General features: G+C 35.7%; 1 protein-coding gene across 1 annotated transcript in view; it reads left to right on the top strand.

The window, feature by feature from the left end:
• Positions 1–18,022, top strand: part of LOC145990542 (uncharacterized) — a 147,038-nt gene that overhangs the window by 28,638 nt on the left and 100,378 nt on the right. The window contains exons 2-7 of the mRNA XM_083126236.1: positions 31–242; positions 1,448–1,705; positions 11,379–11,481; positions 13,310–13,464; positions 13,618–13,834; positions 15,142–15,412. Of these exons, the coding sequence (XP_082982362.1) occupies positions 31–242; positions 1,448–1,705; positions 11,379–11,481; positions 13,310–13,464; positions 13,618–13,834; positions 15,142–15,412 (1,216 nt within the window). The remainder of the gene's footprint in view (positions 1–30; positions 243–1,447; positions 1,706–11,378; positions 11,482–13,309; positions 13,465–13,617; positions 13,835–15,141; positions 15,413–18,022) is intronic.

The following is an 18,022-nucleotide window of genomic DNA, read 5'->3' as shown; positions in this document are numbered from 1 at the left end:
TGTATTTGTCCATCTTTTCTAATTTTTTAGTCTGGCTTGAGACATAACCGCTACCCATTTTCTCTGACTGAAAATAAAACGCAGCCAGATGGCAAGATCAGCTCTCAAGGATTTGTTAACAAAGGTGCAAAAAGGCTCCTTCACATGAATCCTGTGGCCAAGTACTTCCAAGAGTACTGTCAATATTCCACACTTCATGGATTTAAGTATCTCGGAGAAAGGAAGATCGCAATACTTGAAAGGTGAGTTCCATTACATCAACAAAAAATCCAGGAAATATTACCGAGATTTATGGAAATACAATAAATTAGAAGCTAGTTCTTAATTAGAGTCAGCAATATGTGCTTCAAAATGACTTGCTTCGAATTGACCAAAGGAATTCCGTGAATTTTCTTACATCTGTTGTAGGGTAATATCCTACTGGAAACTACATCATTGATAATACCCTCATTGTATAATATGAGCCCCCGGCATTTTCTTTTTTTTTAAGTAACAATATATCGTTGCACACAAAGCAACTCATAAGTAAGTCACCATTCATTTCAATTGAAATCTGAAGTTTAGTCAAGTTAACATATTAAGTGCATTGTGAATTAGTGAATAAATCACTATCGTAAAAAGGTTATATTATTTTGAAAATACGTATGTATAAATTCATGAAAGAAATAAAGACGCATATTTTCCCACATATACAACGAATATTCCCGTATTTGTGAGGAACATTTCATCACTAGATATGACATATTCGACAGTACGGATTTAAAAGTGTTACCATAAAAGTCTTTAAATGCTAGAGACAAGTAATTACTTTTATTGTTATATCCGTACTTAGCACCCATGAATAATTAAAATTCAAGTAATTTGGTTTCCTGATCATTTTGCTTTCCGATTAGTGTATTCTCTCTGAAAACTGCACCTACAGCTTTCTCTAATTGGTATGTAGTTAAATAATATGTAAATAGAATAATACATGTGCAATAAAATGTGGGAAACGAATGCAAAAAAGAGTGTATATGAATAGGAAAATATTGTTTAATTCCTCTACTATAGTTTCTTGGCACAGCACTTTATAATCTGTGAATTTGTAAGTTCGTTAAGTATTTTATAGATTTTTAACATGTGTTAAACATTCTCTGCGTATATTTTAAGTGAACTAGAAAAGCTTTCTTTAATCCCTAAACATTCAATCCTGGCTCTCAAAAGTATCATGCATAATTTAATCGCCATTTTGTTAAATGTACGCTATTTTGGATTTGAATGTGAAATTTGAGTGGCTCCAAAACTACAAGAAGTTGTATTAATACTCTTCAAACGTGCAAAGATTCACACTTGTGTGAGTGAATGCCACATTCTCACTTATTGTTTGCTGAGGTTATTCCAGTATGTGTGCTTCCACTTCGCTGTTGAAGAGAGCAACCTCATAAAATTATCATTGTTTCTCTCGAAGGTTCTGCTGGCTGCTGTTCGTGGGACTGTCACTGGTGGCGTGCGTGTACTTCATCAGGCAGACTTGGATTAAATGGGAGACTTCCCCTGTGCTCGTGACCTTCTCTGGGAACACGATGTCCATCTCTGAAGTTCCCTTCCCGGCAGTCACCATATGCTCGGAACAGAAGGTCAACAACTCCAGATTCAACCTGACGGAAGCGTTGGAACAGTTGAAGAGAATGAAAGAGTCGGAGCTTGATTTTTTATCATCGCCAGAGTAAGTATTTATATTTAATGATTTATGATTGTAAATTGAACTGTTAGCATAGAGGGAGTGGGTTGATAGGCACTACATGTCAAGCAAGATGAAAAAAGACCCTCCAAATTCGCGAACTGAAGTTGATAGTCATATATTTTTCTTCTCTCGCTTGCAATACAGTGAGCATTACGCTGCAGTTTGAAGCTTCATATTCTTAAAATTTTGAAATGAATCGTCTATTATTTTTAATGTTCATTGTGTCACAGGCAACCAGCTCAAGAAGGAAGATCCATTGTCTAATCTATTTCAGGCTTAGTTTTCAAATTGTGTCACAATCTATCACTAGTAACATCTCACTCATTACTCGATAGTGGAGTTGGATTGACCAATCTGTAGACATCAGTTTAACGACGTCTACTACAAAATTATCGAGTTGTCGATATTCTGGCGATCTGCAGGTCAACAAGGTAACAGATGTTATCAGAAAAAAGGATAATAAATCGACGCAGACGTTAATGGGGCTGTTCATTGCCAAACTTTTCCGGAGTCTGGTGTGTCCCCCAAATAATTTCGTTCGTCATTCCTTTGCCTTAAGCTTTACACTGGAGCGCGATAGGGTGGCTATTCAAACGTCATTTTCAACGAAGGTAATAATTTCTCGTGTTAATAGGTAATAAAAAATGGGTTTAGTAAACCTTAAAGATTATGTAGCAAATCATACATTTCCAAAAATTACATTCTCCTGAAACTAAGAATTAATATATTAAAGCGCAACGACAGGGTAGATCGAACAGGCTAAATATAGTAAGTTTATGCACGAAGAGCACTTGGGTCGTCTATAGCTGCCATGGGTCGATTAATACAAAAATTTGGATCTCTTACACTAGGCTTTATGTTTGTTTGGTTGCGAGTAAGTGTAATTCAACGGCGTGAGTAGGAATAGGAGAAACTCTTCAAAATATAAAAAATGTATTAAGTGCGTAACCGCATGATAATGCCATGTGCCACGACTCGTAACTCCTGGACACGGAGCCACGAAACGCAACACTCTGCTTCTTGCTCCGGCTGGTCAGTTGGACCACTACCGTAGATAACAAGACCTCAACCTATTTCTAATCTGTGACCTCAACTGCCTCCCCAAGCGCGAGGCGCAGCATAACAGATTGTTCTTTCTACAATGCTAGCAACTCATAACATAGAAATATCACAAGAAGAACTGATAATTTATATACTACATCAATGTTAATTAGCTAAAGTTCAGGTTGGCAACAATTAAAAATGCCAACGTGGAAGTTTTTACATCGCCAAAAACACGTAGCGTTGTTCCTCCACTCCTAAAATTAACAGCCAATAGGAAAACGATATATTATTGAAAGCGAGATAGTGCATTTTATGCTTACATGTTACAATATTTTTTTTTATATATATAAAATATTTATTGGTTGTGGACAAAATCCATGCACCAGTTAACAATTTATCAATTGGTATTATATACATGTATGCACATAATATTTACTCACAATTATTCCTTTCATAATAAATAGTTTCCAAATTTCATTACACTTTTACAGAATTATATTAGACTTATTAAGATAATTTGTAAGAATATAAATTACCGAGGATGAAGGTGAAGTCAGTAAACAATGCAGTGTCAGTGGCGCTTGATGTCCACTCCTGTACAATTCCTGTAAAAATGGTTCTCTGTAAGTTTCATAAAGTTTGCATTGAAATATAATGTGGTTTGGAGTTGCAGTATATTCATTGCACAAACAAACTGGTGAAGTCACTAAATTCTTCTTGTAAAGGTGAGCTACGGCGATAGTGTGATTTAACCTGCAGCGCATTATAGTTGTGAGGGAACTCCGGGAGAGTTGAATCTGTTTAAACCAACATTCCTTTGGAATTCTTTCTTGTATAGCATAGTAGGCCTTACCGCATTGAGTGCCAGTATTTGTCCACAAGCTTTGCCAGTCAGTAAATAGTATTTTTCTAGTGTGTGATTCCAAAACTACGGACGGAATCTTTATTGAAAGCGGCCGTTGGATTGTTTGATTCGCTGCATATTTTGCCAAAGTATCTGCTATATTGTTCCCTTCTATTAAAGAATGTCCAGGTGTCCAAATAAAGTTGATATCATATCCCAATCTCGTTAATTTCAGTGTGAGTATTCTTATGTTAACAATGTACCATTCCGTATGACATGACCATGATGCAAACTGTAAAGAATTTAGCACAGAGGCTGAATCGGTTGCAATTAGAACTGAATTTAACTTCTTATTTTGTACATAAAGCAATGCCTGTCGTATTGCAAAAGCTTCTGCAGTGTAAATGGACAGATACGATGGCAAAGGAAAAATTTTGAATTCTGCAGAATTATCACAGTAAAATGCTGCTCCTGTTTTTCCAGATGTTGATTTTGAAGCATCTGTATATATGTGATATTCACATTGTAATTTTGAATGTATGTAATCTTGATATATATTATTTGAAATTGTAGGGATTGTTTCCTGAAAACTCTACTTGGGTAGGCAGGAAAATGAATCCTCATGGGAGATATCATATTAAAGTAGTCTGTCATGAAGCATGGTGCATTAGGTAAACGAATAACATTAGCTTGAAATTTATTAATGTCCTTATAAGCATAATATAGTATAGGTAATCTGGATTTATATTTTGCTGTACGTCTGTTGAGCATCAAAGAGTCTAACAATTGAAGTTTTGGTATGATCGGAGATGTCGTGTTGGCAATTTTCTTAAGTAAAAATTTGCTCGCAAGATATTTAACTCTAAGTTTGTATGGTGGATCTCCTACTTCTACGAAAGTTGCTTGTTTTGGAGTTCCTTTCCAAAGGCCATAAATCCTGGATAAACTGCTTTATTGGATAGAAGATAGCGTGTTAAAAGCCCAACTTAAATTATCATTGTACATAAAGGAACCATACTCTAGTCTTGAGTTTAGCATCTGTTTATGGATCTGATGTAATAATTTAGGATCAGCACCCCACTTTTTCTTAACTGTCAACATTTTTATTATGTTAAACACTTGAGATCCCTTACATTGTGCCAGTTCTACTTGTGACTTCCATTTAAGTTTTTCATCTAATATAAGTCCCAAAAATGTATGACTTCTTTGTTGACTAATAGGTTTTCCGTTTATATTTATTGATATGCATGAATGAGATCTCTTCTTATTAAAAACTACCACCGAAGACTTATCTGGATTTACTTCAATTCCATTGATATCACACCATGATGATAATTCATCCAGAGATTTTTGAATTTTTTGAGCCCCTTCTTGAATATTTTTACTACTAGTGTATATAACAATATCATCTGCATATTGTAATAGACGAGTGTGTTGAAGAATTTTTGAGCCTAAATCTGCCGTGTACATATTAAATAGCATGGGACTCAGCACTGCGCCTTGTGGTAGACCTTTATGTGTATAACGTGCGGTGGATAACTGTCCTCCATATCGAATGTACAACTTACGTGCCAATAATAATCCAAGAATACTTTTTATAAAATTACGTGGAACGTTCATTTTCTCCAATTTTTGTAACAGTAAATTTGGAAGGACAGAATCATAGGCGCTACTTAGATCGAGAAAAACTACGATACAAAATTCCCGCCGTATGAAAGATAGCCATATATCTAAAATTAGTGTTGCTAATACATCTACTGTTCCAGTTCCTTTCCTAAATCCCATCTGATGTTTCGGTAATTTCTGATTATATTCGACCCACCATGTGAGTCTGTTCAGTATTAAATGTTCATATAATTTAGCAAGGCATGATGACATTGCAATAGGTCTATAGTTCGTATGTATTACTGATTGTTTACCTGGTTTTAATATGGGTATTATCACCACTTCTTTCCACTGTGATGGAATTTCTCCACTCTTCCATATTGAATTGTATGTATTTAGTAAAATTTCATATCCATTCAAAGGCCAGTGTTGAATACATTCGTATGTAATACCATCTAAACCCGGAGACGTTTTCTTTCGTTTGTGAACAACATATTCTAATTCCTCCATAGTGAATAGCGATTCTAACGTGGATGTTTCTGGATATTTCATAGAGTTTAACAATTGACAAAGATTAGTTTCAACCGTATCTGGTGTCAACTTGCGGTGAAATTCTTTTATCCAGGCTGAATTGATATCTCCTCCAAAATAATGACAAGTATTATTATTGGACATACTTCTTATTATTTTCCAAGTCACTGAAATAGAAGAATCTTTAGTTAATGTAGAGCAAAATTACTTCCAAAAGTATGATTTTGATTTCTTAAGGAACCTCTGAGTTTTTGCTGCAATTACTTTATATCTAATAAAATGATTGATGGTAGGATTCTCCTTATAATTTATGTATGCTTTTTGTCGTTCGTTTACCCATTTCTGGCAATCCGTTGTCTTCCACGGAGTCACTTTTCTTCTAGATCCAAAATTAGATACTGTTGCATTTATTTGTTCTTGTCGAATGAGAGACACCAATGTGTCATACGATACTTCTTGTTTCAGCAATTCATTCTTTATTGCATTGTTTACATTTCCGGAGAATTTCTGCCATTCAACCCTTCTTGATATATATTGACTATTGTTTTGTACAGAGCGCATAGTAAACCACGTTATATTTTTATTATGTTGAAAGCTTATCATAATTGGCATGTGATTACTGTTGTAACACTTCTCTAATACACTCCAATGGATTTTTGAAGCTATATCATTTGAGGTAATAGTTATGTCTGGAGCACTCGGCTGTTCATTAGGTCTTGAGATTATTGTAGGTGTTCCGTCGTTGAGTAATACAGCTGAGGAATCTTGCAAGTAATTATACAAATCTTTACCTGATCGATCAGTTAGAGAACAGCCCCACATAGGGTGGTGTGCATTAATGTCCCCTGCCAGCACAAATGAAGTGTTTGGTGGAAGCTGCCCAACGATATTCTGCCACACTGTAACAGGGAGGTGCACTGTGGGAGGGCAGTAAATTGATACATAAGACGTATCAGCAATCCGAACACCTGTAATCTGAATTTGACTGTTTATATTTTGAAACAAAATAATGTCATACTGTATATTTCTTTTAACACCTATAGCTGAACCACCGTATCCATCTAAACGATCATCTCTTATCCAATTGTAACCTTTAAACTTCAATGTTGAGTCAGTTTTCAACCACGTTTCTTGTATAAGAAGGACATCTGCAGAAAAATAAGATAAAATATTTTGTAAATTATGTCTATTAGGAATTAAACTTCGTATATTCCATTGTAATATTTTCAAGACTTTGTCTGGCATGTTGAAATAATTGTTGAAATAAGTATTGTAAAATACTTGTAGCAATGCAAGTCCAGTCCTGGTTAACGTTCAATGTCGAAGTCCCTGCTAGGCTACATAATTGTTCTATAAATAATGAAAAATTATTTAGGAATTTTGTAGAATTTTGTTCTTGTGCCCGATTTGGCTGGACAGCTTGAGCCGCCTCTGCAAGAACAAATAATTTATTTTGTTGGCATGTTGTTGACAAATCCGGAGCATTGTCTTTTCGAGATCCTGACAAAGAATAATCAGGGTTTGTCATTCTCTTTTTATATTCATTTTGTCCAAATGGTTTCAATGTTTGAGAAGATTTCTGGCGTTTTCCTTGAGAAGACTCAGTCTCTTCCAAATATTTTCCAGCTTTCTTTGAACTGTACAATGGCCTTTTATTAGATACACTGTATTGATCTTGTGTTATATTATTATGATATGAGGTGCTACTCGAATTGTTAGATATCGAAGCATATGTAAATGGCATTACTGTCTTTTCTATTTCCTGAACATGGCCAGTAGATATCTGTTGATATCCATACATATAGTTAATTTTTGGGACTTTCTTCATAGCTTCGTTAAACGTAACATTCTGAACTGTCATAATTTTGATTATTTCCTTTTGGCGTTGTTTTTCAGGACAGTTTTTGTCAATTGCAGTGTGCTCCTGATTACAATGGAAACACTTGATCTTATTTGTGCAAGAGGACGATTCGTGATTCTCACCACAGCGTTTGCATTTTAATTTACTTTTGCAATTAGCCCTGAAGTGCCCATAATAAAAACAATTAGTGCACTGTTTAATCAAGGGAATGTACCTATCAATATCAAACTTTTTGTAAAACAGTGTGACATATTGTGGTAAGGATTGCGAGTCGAATGTTACAATTACCGTTCGAGTTGGAACAGCAACGCGAGTACCCTCCTCGTACTTATACTTCACAATGCGTTTTACATTTATTACTTTGGCTGTTGATGAATTTATATTTTGCAATATTTCATCTTCACTTATTGACTGATGTACATCTTTCATAATTCCCATTCTTCGTACTCGGTGTGATGGAACAAAACCTTCCCAATTATTCTGTAACAGTAATGGATTCGAAAGGAAATCATTTGCATAATTAGATGTCGTAAATGTAAGTCTAGCTAGATTTTTCCCAAGGCTATCTATCTCTTTCAAACCTCTAATATTTTCTTTGCTGACTATTTGGCCTAATTTTAAAATGTGAAGTTGACCAATGTTTCCTTTGCCATTTCCACCTGAGGCATCCTGATGTTTAGATATCACAAATATTTCATACGGACCTAAATGATTACTTCTGTACTTCAATACCTGTTGCTCATAAACTTTTTTGGAACTTGATTTACTTCTTTGTTGGGTGTAATCTATATTATTACACTGAGAATTCAACTTATTAACTTCTTCTACAGAAGTTATGATTTCCACGTTGCTGGAAAGTTCCATGGCACTAATGTCCGTGTCCATGTTGGATTCAGCTGGTTTTGTACCAGCAAATTTGGCTTTACGGCCTTTAGATTTTTTCATGAATTAATGTTCACATTGTCGCACATATATTTAGAACGACACTAATATTCAAACAGTAAACTATAAAGTCTCAAATTCTAACTTAGAACACAAAATTATCTTTGCAACAAATCACTTACACAATCACATCTGTAACCACAGACTCAATCATAAGCTGATATACCTTAAAGAAATTTAAACTAGTTCTCGAACATTCGTTACAATATTTAACTAGGACAACAAATAACGAAACTGACTTTATAAAGCAATTCATATTTGCCCTTGCACATAAAATGAATAAAGAAAGATTTAGTATATGAATCTATAACGAAGATTAAAATACCTTGATCTTGTCTATTGTTGAACAAAGATTGATATTTAGAAGAAATATATTCAATATGCGCTTAAACAACAACATTTGTGTTAAGGTTCGAAATAATCCTAGCCATCTTGGATTTAATGAAAACGTTGCATATACTAATTAGGATGAATGAATGTTGCAAAAACACGCGAATAATATAATAGCAACATATAAAACATAAATATATACATGAGTTATGAAAACAATTATGTATAAATACTATAATGCAAATTAATAACTTAAAAGTATACGAATAAGATATTTTCCAATATAGGAGTGGAATTTCCTTAAAGAGGCGGTCGTTACAATATTTATTATTATACACTATGACCCTATACCCTATCTGATAACTTAATACGTATTAACGTATGTTTTCTTTGAAAGGGTATTGTTATCAGCTGATTTTCAGTATGATCAGTAAAATGCATTTAGAGAACAGTCAGGCACGATCATTTCAAAAGAATCAAAATTACACTTTAACTGTGGCGATTCATGCACCAAAAGTTCATGTCCTCAGTAAAAAATGTGACAATTATATAGATTTCAGTGGCGAAGGGTCGTCTTAAAGAGAAAGCAAGCAACGAGGTACTTACCTTACTGTCTCCGCACAATTGCCCCAGTTTTCCTAGAAAAGAAAGAACATTTCAATTAATAATAATTATATTCCTCAACTCCTCTCCTTCCTACTTCAAAATTCTTGGTCACGTTATTGAAAATAAAATAATTTATATTGCTTACAACTTTACTTATACAATTAAAATATTCATGTTTGTTTTGGTAAATTCGCAACACTAGTAACAAAATAGAAAATTCACTTCAACCGTAATTTCTTCCTGCGACTACAACTGGAAGATTATTCCGAAAAGCTCTGAAACTAACAGAAAAGTGATACCAATTTAGTTGCATAAATTATTGTTCACGCGATTCACTTGAAGCTTGAAATTAAATTATGGAATTATGCTTTGATATCATATGTCCAGGAAGAATATATGCGTCCTCATATTCTAGCAAGGTACCATATTAAATAGGAATAGTATCTCGAGTTTGATAGCATTCAGGACAAGTTTGTGCTATTCGTGGTTCTTAGAATGGAGTTTCATTCCTTTCTTCACATTCAAGTTTTACCCAAAACCCATCATTGAATTTGTTTGTATGGAAACTCACGTAGTTGACAACATATTGTTGTAATTTGAGATGAGTGACGCGGACAACAGCCATATGTTCTGCAGTGCCTCCCCGATGGCGCAGTGATAGCGCCATCGCCTTGTAATCAAGGTGTCCCGGGTTCGATTCCCGGTGGAGGCACATAGTAGTTCGGATCCCACTTTAAACTGTAGGTCCAGTCCCGATTACCCTTACTGGGCATAAAGTGCTTCAAAAAGTCAGTGCCTGGGACATTATATTTGTCTTAACCCCTGAAGGTCGACATTATTGACAGGTTTTACATATAGTGAAACTTTAAAAGTATTGCTTAGAAGTTTGTTTACATGTAATTTAGGGCTAAGTAAAAAAGATTGAAACAACTTTACACAGTTATTATGAAGTAACTATTTATGACAGAAAATCAAACAAGACCTCAATATAAAGAAAAACTCTGGAAGTTTTATTCCCATTTAGTGTGCTAATGCTGCTTTTCTACTGCTCCACCAGGATCGCCAGTGTCGCAAAATGGCTAATGACCAGTAGAAGCCATATTGTGTGTTGGAGCTATCGAGAACTAATTCAATCACAATGGTGCAAAGACATTTCCACATGCTTTTCGGTAGTAATGCATATGTTTCAGCATTCCATAAGATTTGCCAAAGTTACAACTGCGAATTGTTAATCCCTTCGAAACCGTTGACAACGACTTGCTGTCTCGTGCATAGCAAGTATTTGATTATCGTTTGGACCTTTTCCAAGTTACACGTGGTTCCCATGTTGAATCTTTATATTGTGAGACATGTGAGTAAAGCTTCCAGAGTTCTTGTTTATATTGATGCCATGTCTCATTTTCTATCATAAATAGTAACGTCATAATAACTGTGTTAAGTTGTTTCATTCTTTTTGACTTAATTTCAATAATTCAGTGCTTACAATACAACAATGATCCTTCTTCGAGATTGTGTTGACACTTGCACGCAGACTGTAGATTTGCTTTTTGCTAGCTGTTCTCTCTGCTTTCGGCTCGGTTCGGTTATTTTCGAGAAGACGAAAAACTCTAGCATGCTCTACATTTTTTCGTGAGTTTGAAGACCGTATCTCCACGAAGATTTGACCTTTCGACATGTGATGCTTCGTGTTTGTTGGTTTCCCGTGTAGCGGCCGAACGCAGAGCGTGTGGAGCCTGCCACCGGCCTGCCGTAAAATTTCGCGAAATTGAGTGCAATAGAAACTAAATAATGCAATAAACATTAAGTACATTAAATAATACTTAAATATTGCAAGCAGTAATTGCATTGTTTCTAATGTGTCTTGCCATTTATACATTATTATCTAATTCTAGATTCAGGAAGATTTGTAGCCTGTCTCTCATATGCAAGGCGATGTACAAGTTCTATTTGGGTGAAGCGGTAATAAATGAAGATACTGTTCAGTTCTTGGTCGATGTAAGTATTTTGTAGTGCCACTGACATCTTAGAAGCTTGTACGAGTAGTTTATGTGTGTCATCTGTGTACTCGATCTAGAAGAGAGAATTTGGTTAGATAGGAATTGCTACTGTACCATTGGAATCTAATTTATTCTAGGGCCCTGTCGCTCTACATGTGTTCATTGTTGAGTTTCAATGAAATGGAATTTTACTACATATTACTAGTTATCAGTTATCAAAACCGGCGATAATACAAATGTGTTCATTACTTTGACTTGAAATTACGAAGTGAACTAAATCAGTTCTATTATTACGAAAAAGCCAGAAAAGTAGATTCTACGTTAAGTTAAAGTGAATTTTTAAAAAGGCCAAAGTGAACGGGGTTGCCAAATTGTTCTGCCAGATTATTGAAATTTTCGAGGGGACTTTGATATTTCCGGAGGGCTCTGACAATAAGCCCATCGTTTCCAGTCTGTTAATTAGATGGCTGTAACGCTGTTCTACTTAGAAAGAGTCCATCATCTTCTAAGATCACCCAACGCAATGTCACATACGACAATACCAACAGCATAAACGTGGATACAACAAGTAATTTCTTGTCTAAAATAAATATCAGTTTGTTTATTCATTTATGTAATTGGCATCGCCTTTCGTATGAACAACCTTAGGGAATATCTACTAAACGAATACAGTAAAACTTCTCAATAACGGACAGGCCTGGGGAAAAAATAAAATGTCCGTTATGAAGAAGTGTCCACTATTCAGAAAAAAAGTGTAGGATATTACACAATAGGATACGCATATTACAGTACTTACTTTACGAACATGTTTTTTCCCTACATTCAAGGAACAAAATAGCTACTGTACGACATGCGGTGAATTTAAATTTACTAAAGTATCAATACATACATTACTAATTTCAAAAAAGAAAATGCAGTACACGTAGTGTAATCCTTTGTTAAATTACTGCATTCAAAATGCTCTTTCATTTTAAATAGGCTCTAAGTATTTCTGGCCAGACCCCGATTGTCCAAAATAATCATCTAACTTTTTCCTTTAAAGTCAGTCGTTTGCGTTTCTGCGACATCGTATCAGAAGTGACACACACTTCTCAAGATAACCACAAAGAATACTGTCTACTGTCTGCACTTTTAAAAACAAATACGTTCGGTGTAACATGAAACAATGCGCGCTAGTTCGAAATACTGGCCATTGTTGTGTCGTATTCCAGGAATTGTGACCGTTTTCTTTCAGGCTGTCCGTTATTAAGAAGTTTTATTTGCGTTGTGGAGGTAGTTTTCAGTGTCCGCGTTCGTTATTAAGAATGTCCGTTATTGAGAAGTAATATTGCCATTAAACCCGTATATTTCTGTCGGGGAATTAAAAAATGTTCGTAATTTAGAGGTGTCCGCTATTAAGAGGTGTCCGTAAGGAGACGTTTTACTGCATATAATTTTGATTGATTGATTGGTTTTAGTTTATTTTACTTCGCGTTTTGTGCCTCTTGGCTAATTTGCGAATATGGGAATGAGTGATGAAATGATGAAATTGATGAATGGACATTCACAAACAACCAAGCCCGAGCGGGATTCGAACCCGGAACCCTTGGCGTCGCAGCGCAATGTGCTAACCACTCGGCCACAGGGTTCGGCGTATATGATTTTGAGAAAGAAACCTAAGCAATTACATATAGGCGCACACATTCGATGGTTGTAATAAGTTCTCTTGATATTTGTTAAGTTTAATTCTTATCATTATTAATGGGTTTTGCAATTCTGCAGCGGTAAATTGGTTACACGGTACTACAAATTCTAATAATAAACATTTATATTATCTTATCATGTAGGTTGGAACGCCTTGCGACGAGCTCATATTTGCTTGCATCTGGCCATCCCAAGCGATATTTAACTGTACAGATGTATTTTTCCCCATGTTAACGGAAGAAGGATTATGTTGCACGTTCAACATGCTCAGTCCAAAAGACATGTTCACAAATACAGGGTGAGTGTATCCATGTTTCTAATTATTTGCTTGCCTTAAGAATAAATCATGCAATTAAAATGTACATATGTGCATGTTCCTATAGGTATTTTCTTTCAAACAAGATAAATTGAAGACCAGGATATTGACTAACATAATTCATATTTCTTACAGGACTATCCACCATATAGACACACATGATCAGTGGAGGAGAGTACAAAATTGGACACTAGAAGACGGATATGACAAAGGTGTACGATTAAGCGACACATACCAAATTTACCCACGGCGTAGTTTTGGAACAGGGTTAACGAATGGACTCAAAATTGTGAAAATAGTCAACAATATGGTCATGGACAAGATATGTAACAAACCGTTCATGGGATTTAAGGTATGAACTCTGCTTCTACTAAAAAATATGTGTTTCTGTTGATACTCTTCATGCACGGAATAGAACAAAACAAACCTTGGGCTCATTTAGGTTTCTTAACACTTTAACATTTCTTTCCATGAACTGAATCTTTTATCCATTTTATTTTTTAGTGTCTGATAAATCAAATGAAATTTATGTGGATCAACAGAGCACCAGATACGATACATTTAAGCCCGACCCTGTGGCCGAGTGGTTAGCACATCGCGCTGCGACGCCAAGGGTCCCGGGTTCGAATCCCGGTCGGGCTTGGTTGTTTGTGAATGTCCATTCATCAATTTCATCATTTCATCACTCATCCCCATCTTCGCAAATTAGCCAAGAGGCACAAAACGCGAAGTAAAATAAACTAAATCAACTCAAATCAACTCAACGATACATTTAAATAGCTTACTGTTCATTTATTTTGCACATTGTGCAGTTGGATCCATGAGTATTACCGTGACTATTTTCATTAATTTTTCTCTTACATCCTGTGTATTTTTAAGCGATGGATTTTTATGTATGCTGGTGCAGATGTTGTCAACAGCTTGTTTTGAGTTTTCTTTCAATTCTTGAAGCTCTTATTGGGTCACATAAAGTGCACGGTAATACTCATGGATCCCTCTAATATATAGTGTGCAGCACATCTTCTTGCACCTACTTACATGTCTGTTTCCTTTCTTAATATTTTTCTGTCGTATATCGTGTTATAAATACCCTTCTTCTCTTCTACGTTACTGATGGAGTCCATTCTATTACTGTTGTTGTAATCTGTTATCCTCCTTGGTTTGGCCAAACAATACCAACTCTTTTCATTTATTTAAAACCCATTATTGAATGTTGCACCTTCATCCTTTCTCTGATCACACCACTTCTTATGGTGTCTCTATTTTGAGACACAACAACTCACCTGCTCGATATCACTATCATCTTCGCCTGAACTCCAGTCAGTTTCGCATGTTCATTTTCTGGAACGCACCTGCTCGAGAGCTAACAACATTCTCATATTCAGGATATGGAGTTAGAAAAGTTTTAATCTTTTCCCAAACTTATCTGTTGAAGAGCAAACATCATATTCATCTTCGGAATATGGAGTTTGGAAAGCTCAAATTTCCTTTCTGCATCTAAATTGGTCTCTAACCTCAGGATAATGCTTCGAAATTTTTCAACAACAGATCTATAAGAAGTAATATTTGGTCAGTAGTACGATAAGTTCCAATTATGAAAAAATGTAAGCAATATTTTCACACCAGGTAAAATTAAAACTGTCTTAATTGCATTTTCAGATGCTCCTGCACAATCCTGCAGAGATGCCCAGGATGTCAGGCAAATACTTGAAAGTACCCGAAGACAGGGATATAATTGTGGCCATCAAGCCTTCCATGTTTACGACCATGGACAACCTCAGAGGCTACTCTCCTGAGAAGAGAGGCTGCTTCTTCCCAGAAGAAAAGAAGCTGCGGTACTTCAAGATCTACACGCAGGAAAACTGCGAATTCGAATGTGTCATAAACAGTACTCTGTCCCACTGCGGATGTGTCGCCTTCTACATGCCACGTGAGTTTTCGCTGCAGATAGTTAGCGAACCCAGAATATTACTTTGGAAGAATGGGTTAAACATTCAGCCTAATATATCCTACAACCACAAATATTTCCATGTGTATGTATGTATGTATGTGTGTGTGTGTGTGTGTGTGTGTGTGTGTGTGTGTGTGTGTGTGTGTGTGTGTGTGAGGGTTACTGGCTCTAGAAAAATATGTAACATCGCTGTAACGTTACGAAATGCGGTGATGTGTTAATAATTCAAAAATATCCGGTTTTGAAGTACAATCCAGTTTGTAAATGTAAAAACGCTAAGAATTGTTTAAGAGTTATTGTTAATGCGTTCATTATTTAATTTACTTTGAATATGTAATCTTCTAGAATACCGTAGGGGTGTGCGGGACAGAATATTTTTGGTCCGGACAGAAAATTTTGTTTAATCCGGACATTCGGGACGGGAAAAATTCGCCATTACCCGACAAAGTCGGGAAATTTTCGGGACGGGAAATGTTCGAAATTTTCCGAAGCTCTAAAAATCTCGAATAGTACACGTAATTTTCAACTTAAGTGATTGTTTTTGCATTTATGGAATAAAAACAAACAATTTCCGATAAGTTTCAGACACTTGCAATGCAGAAAACGTCGAGAATTAACAACTTTTTAAAATGATCATTCGGTATTTCCCGACTGCTCGGGATCCCGAAAAGTAGGGAAGTCATTTCCCGAAGTCGGGATCGGGACGGGAATTTTTTCCCCGATCCCGGTCCCGACTTTTCGGGATCCTGCACACCCCTAGAATACCGTGATAATAGGGTCTATGCATTTCAAAATTGTCTAACTCTTCCTTTACATGTTTACTTCTTCATCATCATTTGATTTTTCTTTAATATGAAACAGAGAAATGGATATGTGAAATATACCAGCAATAATATCAGCAACAATACTTAGCACGAGAGGCTATTCCACTATGGGAATATGGTAAGATTTGTAGTTCAACAAAACTCAAAACTTATTTTGAAATATAGATTCAGATATCTATTAGTTTATTTCGAATAAAAAAAATAATTAAAAAACGCACGTAAGTTTGCCAGGGTAAAACTATAGCTACGAATAAATCAATTAGAACAGGCAAAGCATAATTAATAAGAACCTAACACTGAAATCATCAGAATCAAAATATCACATTACAAAACTCAACAAGTACCAGGTAGAAACGAGTTTGGGTATGGAACAAGGGGGTCGTAAGATACATTGCAAACCTACACTAGACCTCCACGCGAACCACACCCACAACGAGCACTAATGAGATATAAAGCAAAACGACTAAATATATTGTAAATAACAACTGAAAAATGGTTCAGAGTCTGACTCGAGACCACCATGGCGGTATAATTTTGATATAAGTTTCAGCATCTTTGAACTGCCTTGAAGTTATCAATTTTGGCATTTTTCCTTGGACTTGCTGTATAGATATTCTTGGTGAGTCACTCTTTCACACAACTGACATGTTACTAGGGTAATTTTCCCTACCACAGATGGTCAGGTTATTAACATGTATACAAGATAATATCTACTATAAGCATTCCTTGACATAGTGAGATACACACAGGTACAGACCCGATCTACTTATTCTACATTTAGATGGAGATACTTGACAAATTTCCATTATACAGTATGCTTAACATTATATGATCATTATTGAGTCCCCCATCGAATTAGACGACTTCTCACTTTATGTAATGTTACATTCAGTTGCATATTCTTATTTTTCAAGACGCGGCATTTTGCGGGTATGACTCCCTTTGACCAATATTGTGGATTGTAGGATATGGATAGTGAGATTGCTTTGGAACAAAATTTGATTTTTCTCTTTGCATGAAATCGAATAGAGTTTTTTGGTCGAGCATTTCTCATATCCGTACATTGGAAATATACCTATCTACGCCTGTTATTAATCAAAATATTTTATTTTGTATATTTTGGAGACGATTTATATGCGTTGTGGCGCCATGTTGCCACACCACAGAAGAATGCGTAAGAATGTATTAATAGAGTGAACAATGTAATTCGTTTTTTTACCGTCAGTTTTATGGTTTTCCTTGCATTTCCTTTGTTTGCGGAAGATCAGTGGCGCAGGAACGGGGTGTGGGGGTACAGGGGTACATTGTACCCCCTCAAATTTTTGAAGGGGGTTCTGTACCCCCTAAATCCGAAAATCCCGTTGTACCCCCTATACCGCCCTTTAGTTAATTTGACAGACGCAAGGTGCTACTGTTAAAGTAACATATTTTCAATTCGCTCAATAAAAACTTATTCTACTACATTGTGCTTGCTACTATGTAGTTAGTTCATTGACCTGTGTTCTTGGAAACCTCTTTAAGGAGATGAAAATTGTGTAAAATTTCTGTAAAACGATGGAATCAGATAAAGTTTACTCTCAGAAAATCACGCTCCAGATGAATGCTCCTTTGCGTAAGGGGGTACAGTTTTCTAAAGAAATGGTCGCGTCGATTCAAAGATAATATATAAATCTTCATCAGAAGAGTATATGACTGACTTTTTCTTTTGAATTTTTCAAATGGCATTTTCCGAAACGAAATACTTACACAAATGAAACGAGACATT

This window comes from Lepisma saccharinum, chromosome 7 (genome assembly GCF_977018435.1).
Source record: "Lepisma saccharinum chromosome 7, izLepSacc3.1, whole genome shotgun sequence".
Taxonomy (NCBI): domain Eukaryota; kingdom Metazoa; phylum Arthropoda; class Insecta; order Zygentoma; family Lepismatidae; genus Lepisma; species Lepisma saccharinum.
Note: the sequence above shows the minus strand (reverse complement) of the source record. Positions and strands in the feature narration are given on the sequence as shown.